Source organism: Colletotrichum abscissum (genome assembly GCF_030869225.1).
Source record: "Colletotrichum abscissum strain IMI 504890 chromosome Unknown Scaffold_12.1, whole genome shotgun sequence".
Classification (NCBI taxonomy): domain Eukaryota; kingdom Fungi; phylum Ascomycota; class Sordariomycetes; order Glomerellales; family Glomerellaceae; genus Colletotrichum; species Colletotrichum abscissum.
This window is the reverse complement of record NW_026850010.1, coordinates 430,023-443,010: the sequence shown is the minus strand read 5'-3', so window position 1 is coordinate 443,010 and position 12,988 is coordinate 430,023. Positions and strand designations below refer to the sequence as shown.

General features: G+C 50.8%; 1 protein-coding gene across 1 annotated transcript; it reads right to left on the bottom strand.

Annotated features, from left to right (window-relative positions):
• Nucleotides 1-426: 426 nt before the first annotated feature.
• CABS01_05911 (neutral trehalase) lies at nt 427-2,934 on the bottom strand (the record flags this gene model as incomplete). The annotated part of the gene is made up of 5 exons (XM_060539279.1): nt 427-574; nt 628-2,369; nt 2,438-2,562; nt 2,625-2,688; nt 2,791-2,934. 5 exons carry the CDS (start codon nt 2,932-2,934, stop codon nt 427-429), a joined length of 2,223 nt encoding a protein of 740 aa, XP_060404674.1.
• Nucleotides 2,935-12,988: the final 10,054 nt, after the last annotated feature.

Genomic DNA, 12,988 nt, shown 5'->3' with positions numbered 1-12,988 from the left:
TTCGTCCCATATCACCACCATCTTGTCACGTCAACTTGTACAAGTTTGGATCGCATTGGGTGGATATCTGGTTTGGCTTTGCAGCCAGTCTAACCTCTTTCAACAGTCTACCAGACCCTGCCCATCCCTTCATTCGTGTCTCGATGCAGTCGTGTCTCGATGCAGTCGTGTCTCGATGCAGTCGAAAGGCATGGTCATGCATCTTCCATTTAACGTCAGTCCTTTGCAAACTCCTTTCCCAACCTCCAATATCCGACGTGCCGCGGCAAGATATGAGGCCAAATGTAGACCCCTCTCCAGCCCAATCCAACTCGACCCAGACTCGACAACAGGTCCTGTACCGTTTTTACCAGCTTTTCGTCGTGCTTTTCATGGCCCATCGTGTACGTTATGTGTAGGTTCGTCTCCCGACCACGCCAGAGTCACTCAGAGGAGCTCGGCAAGCTGCTTCTCATTGTTCTCTTCAACGGCCTTCACAAAGGTCTCGTAAGGGGTAAGCGTTCCAAGAGCACGCCGCATGTGTGCATTGACAATCTGCAGTCCATACACATAGCTTGCGTTAACCCATCCGAAACTAGTCTTTATTAGCAAAATCATCACAGAATGTCACGGACACAAACAACATACCCCTCCTTGGCGACACCCTTGAAATCGAGACCCTGATTACCATACTCTGCATCGACCCTGTGAGGATCAATTGGTCGAGTAACGTCGTATTTCTCGACGACCACTCCGTTGAAGTCAACAAAGGCTTTGGTCATCATGAACAGCCACTTGTACGCTAAACGCTCAGCATCCTCGTTGAAGCTGTATCGGACAAGTCCAGTCCAGGCAAGCATCTGCTGAGGAGCCCAGCCGTAGGGATAATCCCACTGGCGATTAGGTCGCTCCAGGCCAACTTCACCACGAGACTTCTTTGTGCCTGATAGCAGACCGCCGACGGCCTCGAACTTGGGCAGGGCCTGCTGGACCATGGCTGCCGCCTGCTTGGGAGAGGCGACGCCTGCCCACAAGGCCCAGAAAGTGGTGCAACTTTCATAGTCGCACTGCTCCTTCTTGGCGGTGTTGTAGTCGAAGTACATACCCGCCTCCTCGTTCCAGAGGTACTTGTCAATGGCGAGCTTTCTGCGCTTCGCCCGACGGTCCCAGATTGCCGAAGTAACCACTTCGCCAGCCTTGAGCGGTCCAACAGCGAATTCGTCAGGGATGACGAGCTTATCGTTGAAGACGTTCCGGATGGTGCGGGCGATGTCAGTCTCGTACTTGAAGAGAAGCGAGTTCAGGTCAATGGTCGCAAGATCGGCGCAGATCTTCTCCAGCCTGTAGGAGGTGTCGTGGCCAGACTCACGCACAGCTCGGTCATGCAGGAAGTAGTCGTCCAGCTCCGGCTCCTTGATTTTGCCGTGGTTGTAGGCCTGAACGAACTCTTGCCAGGTGATGCCATGCTTCTCGGCGTAGGGCTCGAGAATGTGGACAAAGTGGTCTGCCTCCGTCTCGGGGGGAACACCCAATCCTTCAGGCCGATATCTCGAGAGACCAGTCACGGGGTCCAAACGCGGCTCAGCGACCCAGACACTGTGGTACTCCTTGATAGCGGCGAGCATAGACGTGCGAAGGAATTCCTTGGCATCAGGCTCGTGCTTGATCTTCTCGTAGACGCGGAGGGCCATGTCGGTGAGGAAGGGGGGCTGAGAACGGCAGAGGTAGTAGGAGCGAGTAGCGTTGAGAACTTTGCCGTAGTGACGGATACAGAAACAGAAGTTCTGCACCATGGATTTAGCCAGATGGACTTTGTCGTTAACCAAAAGACCAAGTGACTCCATGTAGCTGTCCCAGCCATAGAGCTCATTAAAGCGTCCACCCGGCACCACAAAGGGAAGACCCCTGAGTGTGTCCTCGCCCGTCTTGGGATCCTTAATCTTCTCCATTTCCACGGCGAGAAGGCCGGGCTTGGCGTTCATGTCGCGAACGAGCTCAGGCGTAATGACCTCGGGAAGCCTGACGACATCCAACCGGATCTCTGGGCGGTCGTGAGCCACCTTGGTGTAGAAGTCGAACTGTTCCGGAGCTCCAACAGGAACATAGATACGCGGACGGGGGTCATCGGTCCAGTCCTTGGGATCTTTAGCTGCAATCTCCACGGTCGAAGCATCAATTCTTCTCGTCAATCCCTCCCAGAAGTGGTCTTTGATAAGTCTCGACAATCGGTTCACGGGGTTCTCGTTCAGGCGGCCCTCGTCGAGGATGATCTGTTTGCGGCCGTATTGTTGGGCAAGCGACAACTCTTGCAGCAGGTTGGAAAGCATGTAGGTTCCTCGGACATCGAAACGGTTGTGGCCCGCGGAGGCAGCAGTTCTCAGAGACCAGACCTGGGTCGCATCAGCATTAGCTTCGTTGTCTCCTCCTGGACAGTGGGCGACGGGAATCATAGGTATACCTTGGGACCATTGTCCTCAATGGTGATTTGCATGTTTCCATCGGTATCTTCTTGAGCCTGCAAGCTCTTGAGCGTCTCGTCTACCTGAATGAGGAATTTTCGGTTCGCAAGGTTTGAGGATTCGTCTAGAGGATTCGTAAGTCAGCATATCAGCAGCCCAAAGAACCGTAAGCAGGAGTGGACTGACCGTGACTGCCTCTTCGGAAGGGCTCGCGAAGTCCCATGCGCTCGAATTGCTGGAACAAGCTGTTCTGAAGAAGAGGGAAAATAGAATTAGTATCTACTACAAATGGTTCCAAATGGGTGACAACAAGCGGTCAGGCGTGCGATATAAGCAGGGGTGGCTAACGTACCTGTGAGTAGGTTCTGGTTCGAGGTCCAGCACGGTTGACATGGCGCTCCTCTGAGGTGTAGTAGGTTTTCGCATCGTCGAAGACACCATTGCCTTGGTCCTCGCTGCCACCGCGAGGGCGGCGTTGACTCGTCGGAGAAGTCATTGTGCGCGGGTTAAGCGGGGTTGTTCGCGGCGATCGCTGGCAAGGTGGGAAAGCTGAAAAGACCTGAGTCAATTGCTTGTGACGGGAGATGTAGGTCGCTGGATCGGTATCAAGCGAGGGTATACGCCGAGCTGGCCGGAGTCGAACTTGTAGGAGTATCGAACGACAGGAAGGGAAAAAAAAAAGATACTCGGCAACGTGAGGATTGGGGCGGTGTAGGGAGTTGGCTCGATGAGAGAATGGGGGGAAATTGATGTGTGTAGGAATCCGTGTCACGAGGACCCCAATATGAGTGGGAAGAGACAAGGGCGGCGTGCGGGATGTGTTGGCTGATGCGGTCTCAGGTCTTGGGCCAAGCAATCAGGGTACCTCCAAATGGCAGGCGCGACAGGCAGAAAAGCAGGTAGGTGAAGGTGGGAGAGAGGTATCGGTCGGTACGGGTAGGTAGGGTTGCAGCTGAAGCAAGGTACACAGCTTTCTGCAGCTGACAACCAACGAGTTAGCACCCTTTTGCTCTGTTGCTCTTTTTTTGGTACCTTACGTTTGCAGAATGTGCGCTCGTACTAATAGAGGCTGCAACACTTTTCTCTCCGACGTGGGACGGAATAGCTGTCGGAGATGCGAAAGTGAAGTTCGTTCGGGTTCTCTGTCGTGTCTATGTAATTTCCTGTGTCGTCATAGGGAAAGAACTCCAGAGCTATGTGAGCCTGTACGGATACCAACTGCACTCTTTCTCGTGTGAAATCCGGTTCCAATTCTTTAAATGGAGCCAAGTCGGGTCCCAATGACGCTATCGTCCCAGACGTTGCTTTTCCAGCGGTCTCCCCCACGCCCGGTCCCCCATCCTTCTCGCCTCGCTGCACGCTGCGGTGAGAGGTGCCGGGTAAGGCGTGGGCCAGAAGCCTTTGGTCAGCCAATCAACTGTCTTCGGGCCATCTCCGACCCACCCCGGTTCCCTCGATCCAACCAAACCCGGCCTTTCTCCGCTCCAGCTCCTCGTGTCACGTGAAGCCACCTGAACAGTCGGCCCAAGCTTCCTTATCCATTCAGTACTGTATCACGACAATTCGCGTTCACCAGTACCTGATACTCGGGCAGAAGTACCTTACAGAGTTCTAGACTCGCTCAGCTTACTCCGTACATTTCACATCAATTGAGCTTCATACAACATTCCTCAAAGACTTGCATCCGTCTCCGTTACCCGGTGGAACATGACATAAGTTGGGGTAGGAATGTGTACCCCGCGGACTCTGAGACCCTTGAATATGGCGTCGCCTCATCCGGACCAAGCTCCCCCAAGAACTGTCAACGGACTTTTCGCCGCCAAGGCTCCCAGCTTTGCTTTTTCTTTTGTTTCTTTCTTTTTTTTTTCTGTCGTCAGCCAGCGACGACTATCCAATTTCCCCAAACACTCAACTCTCATTCCACCTCGCCCCGCAACACTCGGATGATATTCAATGACATCGCAAAAGAGTTGTCGAAATGTGACAAGAGAACTACTGGTTAGCTTTGCAGTCACATTAAGAAACTCGGAAGCGGCTGACATAATTGAAAACTTCGATGAACCTAGTGTGGTAGCACACAAGTTCACCTCGGACAAGGCTCTCCAACTTGTTGAAGAAGCGTGGTTCTTCAACCCCCTTCCCCCCTCACCCCTCTGATGGTGTCAACCAGGAGGTCTGGCTAAGACTCTGAGACCGATTTCAGCCTTGATCACTCATTTTCTGTGTATTGTGCTGATGTACGCTGTTTCACGTTGCGGACATGAAGGGGAGCATTTGCTAATGAGTTGACGTCCTCGGGATCCGAGGGAAGAAATGTGGCGTGGCTTATACGCACAGGGCTAGTCAACACCGACTTTTACTCAACCGCAATAACAAGCTATGTGGTAAGATATTTTGTAGACCCCTTAATTGATTTTGAAGGTAACGAAGCCACTAGTTTGCACATTTGTAAACTCTGACTTTTTGACTTTCTCGCAACCATGGTTGATGATGCCCTCGAAACCAAGCTTTCGCTTTGGCCAGCAGTGATATCTCTGGCACCGTCGAGTCATTGATAGCAAAGATCTCTCACAACATCTGAGTAGTTAGGTGGATAACTGAGTCCATGCCAAGCGTCATTTCGTATTCCATCTCATTTGATCATGGTCTGCCATCAATGTCTCTAGCATCATGAATGAGCTGCGTCGGATGGCCCCTCGCCACAAGTTCGTTTATACTTAGCTTGGATTTACTTACTCAACAAGTCAGTCACCAGCAATCATGAATGTGATTACCCTAACAGCATCTCGATAGCTATGAGATGGTCATACGTGAGGTCTGTCAACTGCATCGTATTTGATCCACCCACATCACTTAGAGCATCGATCCAGTTTCACTCATTTCTTGGGTAATGGCTTCGATTCGATCTGTGGATTTCCACGTTTCAATGCTGACACTGCACATCGCGATTTCCCTGAGCCACTCTAGTATCTCGTGTACCTGGGATGCCTAGGTGACTCCTCGTCGCCTCTGTAACCATAGAGTCTTGCTCAAAGCCGCTAACTCAGAGTGGCGTGCGAGTAGCAAAGCTGCGAGACATCTCACATCGTCTCTGTCTCCAGCCCGTACGACGATGAATTGTATGCGACTCGATGGGGTATATATGGGTGGCTTTGCATAGTGAAGCGTCAGTTTGACAGTTCTTGACAGTCGGCCCGCGACCAGCCTTCATCGGTCTATGAGGGTGAGATGCACCAGGACAGGCGACTGAAACCCACATCAATGAGCATTGCTCCATGGGATTATCTGTTCATCAGACTCGTCGCTCTGAGGATAGAGTTCTCGCAGACCTGGCCATCAAGAAGGGGCCTATATTGTTTGCATTGATACGTTGGAGGAGTGATAATGCGAGTTTCGTCAAGTCGGTGTAAGTCAGCACTCAGCAGGATATGAGAACCTCGCCGCAGGAATGCATCCCTCCCCAATAACCAGACTTGTGGAAACTCCATGAATTCCAACAACTAACATTGTATAATTGGACCTTGCAAAGGAGCGCAGTACTGAATATGAAACGTCAAGGGGCATAGCACCAGAGTGAGGGCCGAAGGTACCACTCAAGGCACTCATAACTCCGGGACATTCTCGTAAGGATCATCTCTTGACGTTATGATAGATGAAAATATGTCTTTCTGGTAAGATCTGAAGGTCCTGTTTGCGATAAAAGTGTCTCCTCTCACAGTAAAGCCTCCTCGCATCCCATTCATGCTAGCGGTGATCTGTCGAGTGTGGTGTGTTATAAGCCCTTGGCAGTCGACGAGCAGATATCCTTAGGCGCTCTCAATCCCACGCTATTCTTCGATCCATACCATTACAAGTGTCTTCAAGAACCACAGGAACATTCTTATTCACTTAGCGACGTGTACCTTACTAGGCAAAGTGGTCGACATGGAATCTCATCATAGTCACAAAACTCCTCTAGTATGGCCTCACTCGGCAGTGGCTATAGTGCAGCTAGTATGAAGAGGTCTGATTACAACAAGTAGTACAGCATTAGTGGAAGCGATGCTAAGCACGGAGATCGGCTATCTATATCACAAGCCCATACTCAATGGGGTGAGGTGAGCATGAGAGCTCCTCAAGAGAAGAACATTATAGCACGGCGCCAGCAACTTCACGAAGATGATGATTAAGAAGACCATATGCAAGAGAATGTGCGCAGACTCGAATCTTGAGAATATGACTAGTGCTCTCCAAGTCATTCTCTTAGCTGATGGATTTACAACGACGACTTTGGCGTTCTTAGCTCTAATAGAACGCGAAGGATGGGAAAGATGATCTCATGGAAAGCCTCACGTCTTCTTCCCTGACTCGCCCTGGCGAAATTCATAAATATAGCTGTAAACAAGACCTGGCATTTGACTATCTACTTGAGCTCGTTCAGGTTATAGGGTCGTTTTTGAAGAACCCCATGGTTGTTGGAGGCTCGTGTGAAAGGAGATGTAAGGACGTAGTCCATAGTTGAGAGCCTCGCGTTGCGCATACGAGGCCTACCGTATCCCGATAGTAAGTCGCATTCTCGTTCGACTATTTTGAACGTCTATATACTTGTACCGTAGCTCACTCGGTAAAATCTCAACCTCCCGTCTCTTGTGCCCGGCCCCTTAAAAGGGGGAGAAACTGGAATAGACGGCCGCCTAAAATATCGTCAAAGGCAAAAGGAGTTCATCTGGGTAAGCTACACCTTTTAGCACTCATGCTAGGAATCTACCTCTGACCCAGAGCCTAGCTTCGAGTAGGTTATGGGCGCACTTGATCGTTGACCTTCAACCACTCCACCACCCCACTCGGCTTGTCCTGACCCGTCGAACTAGACGGGCGCCGCCTGGATAGTGAAGGGGGTGAGGTCGAGGGGTTGTATATGCGCCTTGATTGTGATGTCTTAAGGTGTGTGGAAGGGATGAACAGAAAGGCGTATACGGAATCGTCAAGCGATAGACGAAAGTCAAGAGCAATAAGCCGATTCCCCTTGAGCTCGCTTTCCCTCTCTCGGTTCATCATGCACCACGTCCAGTTACATTATCCATAGTATTGCGAGGTAAGTTGAACTCGCAGAATTGCCTCAAGAAGGGATTGGGGCCTAGGCTGTCGTGTAGATTAGGATATCTGACAAAATGGTCTCAACCAGCATTGTCAGTCTGCCGCTTACGCGGGTCATGAGGGTTGTTGTCACCAACGGCCTTGTCAACTCTGAATCATCCGTCAGCTAGTTTCGATGCTGGTCATGGTTCCAACAGCGCAATTGAACGGATGTGGTAATAGCCTCTGAGGCATCGCACACTATCACACCGCTTTGCTGATCCGGGGATTGATCTGTAGTCCCGCAGGTACATTTCCAGGACCAAGAAACTCTGCCGTTCTGCGATCTTGTCTGCTAACTTGTAGCCTGTGAGCTCTCGGCTTACATTTGACCTCGTTCTCAACATTTCGACTAATGCCAACGCCGATGGTGTATGTTATATATATATCTTGGCAGCAGTAGCAGAGTTCACCGGACATACACAGTTTCTTTTCTCCCAAATACGTCCTTAGTGCGCTTCAGATAGACCGCTCAATCTTTACCTCTGAGGTTGAATTCTTGGGGACAGTGATCTGTTGATAAAGTCAGAAGAATAGGTCTGCGCGACTGTTGCCATTCACGGGGACACGCCAAGATGTGCTATACCCTCCGACGTCTTACCAACGTAGCCAAAATCCCCGAACTACCAGATAGATGACATGACAAGGACCATATTTGCATGCTAATTTCGTCCTAAGAGTCGTCCACCTCTATCCGTCCTCCCATGCAGATCACTGGGCAGAACGGGCTGAATACCACGAGATTGTCCAGTGTTTACAGGCCTATGCTCCCATCTCAAGTCAGTCTTCTGAAGTTATTTGGAGCTTCGACGTCAGCCTCACTGCACGATTTTAGAACCAACTCTCGTGATTCATAATAGCAAAGCTTCAGGTGCTATGTCTACCCCTCCATTCGGCAACATCGAAATGTCATTACGATCAGCCTGGGCACTTTGAGCTTAAAGACCTGACTCTCGATTATGAGATAAAATCAAAGTTCACAAGTCATCAAGGCATGAAAAGGCCTGGGATTGCGTGGGCAGACGAGGGAGCGCCAAGCGCCGTCACATTGTATGTCAGGGAAGTAAAACACTGCGCTTGCAATTACTCTCAAGAAGGGCTTAACAACAAGGACTCAAGACTCTGCAGTGTCGCAACTCGGATTCCCCATCCTGTACATGGCGAATTGGACATTAATACGTCACGAGAAGTTGCGATATCCAGATATAACTGGAAACAACTATGTCAATTGAAAAAAAGATCTGCTGTGCCGTTATTCTAACGTCATATTCACACCATCATTACGTTCAAAAGACGTACTGAGTCGCAACTGACCGACCACGTGTGGAGCTGTTCATGTAGATGCGTGGAGCTATCACCAACCTTAAAAAGTTGTGAGTATGCGGTCGGTGGACTTGTATTCTCCCGGACAGAGCACCGACTTTTTGCAGGGTTGAATGACTTGTCAACTCTCAAGGGAATTGACTAAGGGGATCGATCTAGCTGGTCCCTGAAAACCCTGACAGGAGCTCTTTGCCTGCCGGTTGCACGCTGCTACATAGTTTGCCCTATCGCCCAGTGCCTTGCTGCCCATTAATATCTCGTATTTATCTTCGGTGGAACTATGACGCAAGCCCTGGGAGGTTGGCTGTTTCTCCCTCCAAAACGGGCAGGGACATCGTCTCCTACCGACTCAGGCACCGCTTGGTCAGCCGTCCCGTATCCGATGGGGAGCGCTTTACGGAACCTTTCCCGACTTTCTCGAAGCCCCTCCTTCACGCTCCCGAGCCGTGCCAAGACCGGGTACCCTCCGTTCCGCCAGCGCCATCTGTGACGAACCTCTTGCACCTGCTGTTAGCTGCATCATCGTGGTACGATACACAATAGCCGTTTGTTGCGTCTGTTGCTATTGTACCATCCTGCGAGCAAATTGCTACCATGAACTCTTCCGGAGCTAGGGCCCTTGGAGATAGCTGTGACGGGAAGACCTGACCATTGCCTTCGCTGCTAGGGGGGTGAGAGAATAGTCAGTGAGCCGGCAATCTCCAAGTTCGGCAATAGAAAGCATTTCCCTTCTACGACACACACACGATTGCCTGGATGACTTCTGACTGAGATGCAACCGTCATGGATAGACTGCAAACATTACACCGCTCGAGGGGCAGGTTTTTCCTTTTGACTCTGCAGTCAAGGTCATTTTACTGGCTGATCGCGATCCACGTCACAGCGTGTAGGTTACGTGTATCTCAGCGCTCTGCACGGAATCTATAGGCTTTCGGTCTCGCCGAAAAGCTTTAGGAGTTGAGAGTTCGGGGGATAAGTTAGCAACCAAAAGACAAAATACCTACCGATGAAGCAGAATTACCACTGAGAGATAATCCAACACCGGGCAAACAAGTTTCCTTACTGTCGCTTTCAGTTTGTGGCGCAGCAAGACTTGCTTTAACGAAACTCTGAACTCTCACAGAGAGCAATGTAACCACGACTTCTTCCAAGACTTGTTAATTGGTGACCATGCATTTCTTGACAGCCCAAAGACAAAATTATGGGAATTTACAGGAAGTTCAGAAGCAGAACGAAATATACACCGTCATTAGGTTAGTTATCGCACTCGGAAAGGCTGTATAGGCACAATGGCACAGCCAAGTAGCTATCAAAGCTAGTACTTTAAGCTTTTCGGTATTTGAAAAAACGCTTTACGGGCTTTGATCAAGTGACACATGATGATGTTTGACACGCACGCACACCTTCCCGTACTTGACTACACACCACCATGGTGTTTTAACCTTTTGGCAGCTGCACGCAATCCCGCTCCAGTTTCCACGAATACTGTCCCGGCCGGCACGACTCTCGACCACGGATCCCACCCAGAAGTTGGAAGCTTCCATTGAGGGCCTCGCCTCTCGGGTGGCTGATGCTCCCTCGCCTCTCCCAAAGGGGATTCCGGACAACCCCCAAGCCCGCCCACTTCACGACCTCAGAAGAATTGTTCCGTACGGGAAGCGGGAGGGAGCTGAGAGGTAGCGCCCCGAAACAGACAAATCTGTCGCAGCTGTCAGGTGGATGTCATTGCTTAGGTTACGCCTGAATCCCGCAGTCAACACAATGCTTGCAACTCTCGTATCGAAGAAAGTGCGCCATGACCTAAGTGTTCCATCAGAGAAGACCAGACAACTAATTTCGAGCTCGTTTGGCGATATAACATGTCTTGGCATAGAGAGTTTAAAAAAAGGACAAATTTGCAATGGGCAGGCGATTGATTTGATTAAATCGAAAGCTTGTTCAGTGAAGAGACTGGGAGCAGGGCTCTTGCGAGAATCAAGGGACTTTACACGTGTAAGGCACGGTACGGTCAACGCCCGATACACGAACCGCAATTTTAGGTTTATAGAGGGGTGTCACGTACGAAGATACCACTCTCGAGATGTGTCATGAGGTCCTTGTACACTCGTCTTGACTCTACCTGCATACGTCAATCAGGATATGGCCACTCTCTATTGATACACGTGGAAGCACGGGTGAGCAACGGCCGGGAACACAAACTTGGACGTCCACACACCATCTCAGCTACCGTTCCACGGTGCTCAGTGGGGATCGATCCCGGGAATCTTTCCGCCCGGTCCGCACGCAGCCACTTGCGAATCGTGGGCAGCAGCGTCCCATGATGTCTGTTTGACGACATTCCTGGGCAGAAATTTCCAGACGATATGAAACAAACCCATCTGATCTTTTTTTCTTCCTTTTCTTCTTTGCGAAATTCCATGTTCGCTTCGGGACATATTACGATTACGGTAATTCGTCCAAAAGTTGTCCAGAGCCAAAGGAGCGATTCTGGGCAATTCAGCAACTCGTGACAACCCTTTTAGGTTATTGCACCCAACCAGCAACAAACTCTCTTCTTCTCTTGGCCCTTTGTCAGCAATACGGACCTGAAACCAACCGTGCTATGCTTCTGGAAGCTTGCCATTCTAGGCCACGCCCCGAGAAACGAGTCAGAGGGCGGAAGGCTTCACTGTCAGGGCTCTCGCCTCAGTAAACATCAATTTTGAGCAGAAAAAGGCGTGCTCGGGATTGCCTCGGAAAGAAAAGCCATGGGGGCCCCGCCTGATGCTATTGTCGGACCTGGCCCGGTTGCTGATTCAGACGACAGCCCACTATCGCCCTGGAACTTCTGATTGTTGGTACAGCAGTCGGAGGTGGACCGTTTCTATGCGTAACAAACGGCGGGTCTTCTCGTTAGTCATTGCGGAATGGGCCGCTGGGACGCTTGATAATCATGTACTGCGCAACGAGGCCCATTCCGAGGCTCTTCCTGACTCGAGTCCGAGGTTCATTTTCGCAATATCTGTGTCAATTCTAGTAGGATTACCATCTCAGGCGGAGCAGCCACGGCAGCCTGTAAACTGGGGTACCAATCAGAGCCACCCGCCTCTTCCAGCTCCTGGAAGCGGCATCTGGCCGGCAACTCGTAGCCATGTGGAATCATGGATCGATGGGATGCAGGGATATGTATACATTTCCTTAAAGTATCGAATACGATGCACGATACCCGCCACCAAGTGGACCGGACGTTGAATGTTGCACATATCGCAAAAAGGACGAAAGGAAGGGGTAAGTACGAATTGGGATAACGAGTCGCAAGATGTGCGTAAAGTGGACGATTTGCAGCATGCCGCCAAGGCATTGTCTCCGTACGGTTTAGACTTCCAGACCTCGGTGAAGGCGACGGACGCCGGTGTTGGAGGAGGCCTTTGGACTCAGACGCCAAGAAGGTTGGAAAAGTTCGAGAAAAAGTCTATGTGAGAAAACTATCGCGGGGTCCTGACTCCCGCGTTAGCCGCGGAGGCCACGCCTAAAAAAGGTATTGGAAAGGGAAGAGAGGAAAACACTCAGAGAATAGACCATCCGAACTATCGAATTATGTGCCTGTGTCATCGAATGCTAGCATTCAGAGAGCTGCAAGTCACTCACGTCTCTCGCTCTCTCACACACACGCTTTGACAAACGCACACCCACCCACACTGATCACCCCTACGTTCACCCCCTCGCCCACAAGTCAGCTACCACCAGGATGTACCGCAGTAGGTATGCATTCGATCCTGGGAGACGCCAAGCAAAATATCCGTGGTGGGGGTGGCATCGTACCAGGGGACCCAGATGTTCAGAGGGTCTCGCCATGAACCACGAGCCGGACCCGAAGTGCGCCAACGACTTCAGAGGAGCTCGGGGTGCCAAGCATACTGGTGGTGCATGTTGTGTCCTTGTTCAATTCCCAACCAATAGCACATCGTGCGACTGAAGACCGCTAGACCGTGAGATGTAAGCTGTGTGTAATGTAAAATCATGAAAGCATCCTGACTTTTCAGCCCGGCGGGCCCTGGTGGGAATTTGACTTTCGCATCCCTGACGACAAGCACTCGTACTTGTATAGCAAACCTTGTCCGTAGAGGACCCTT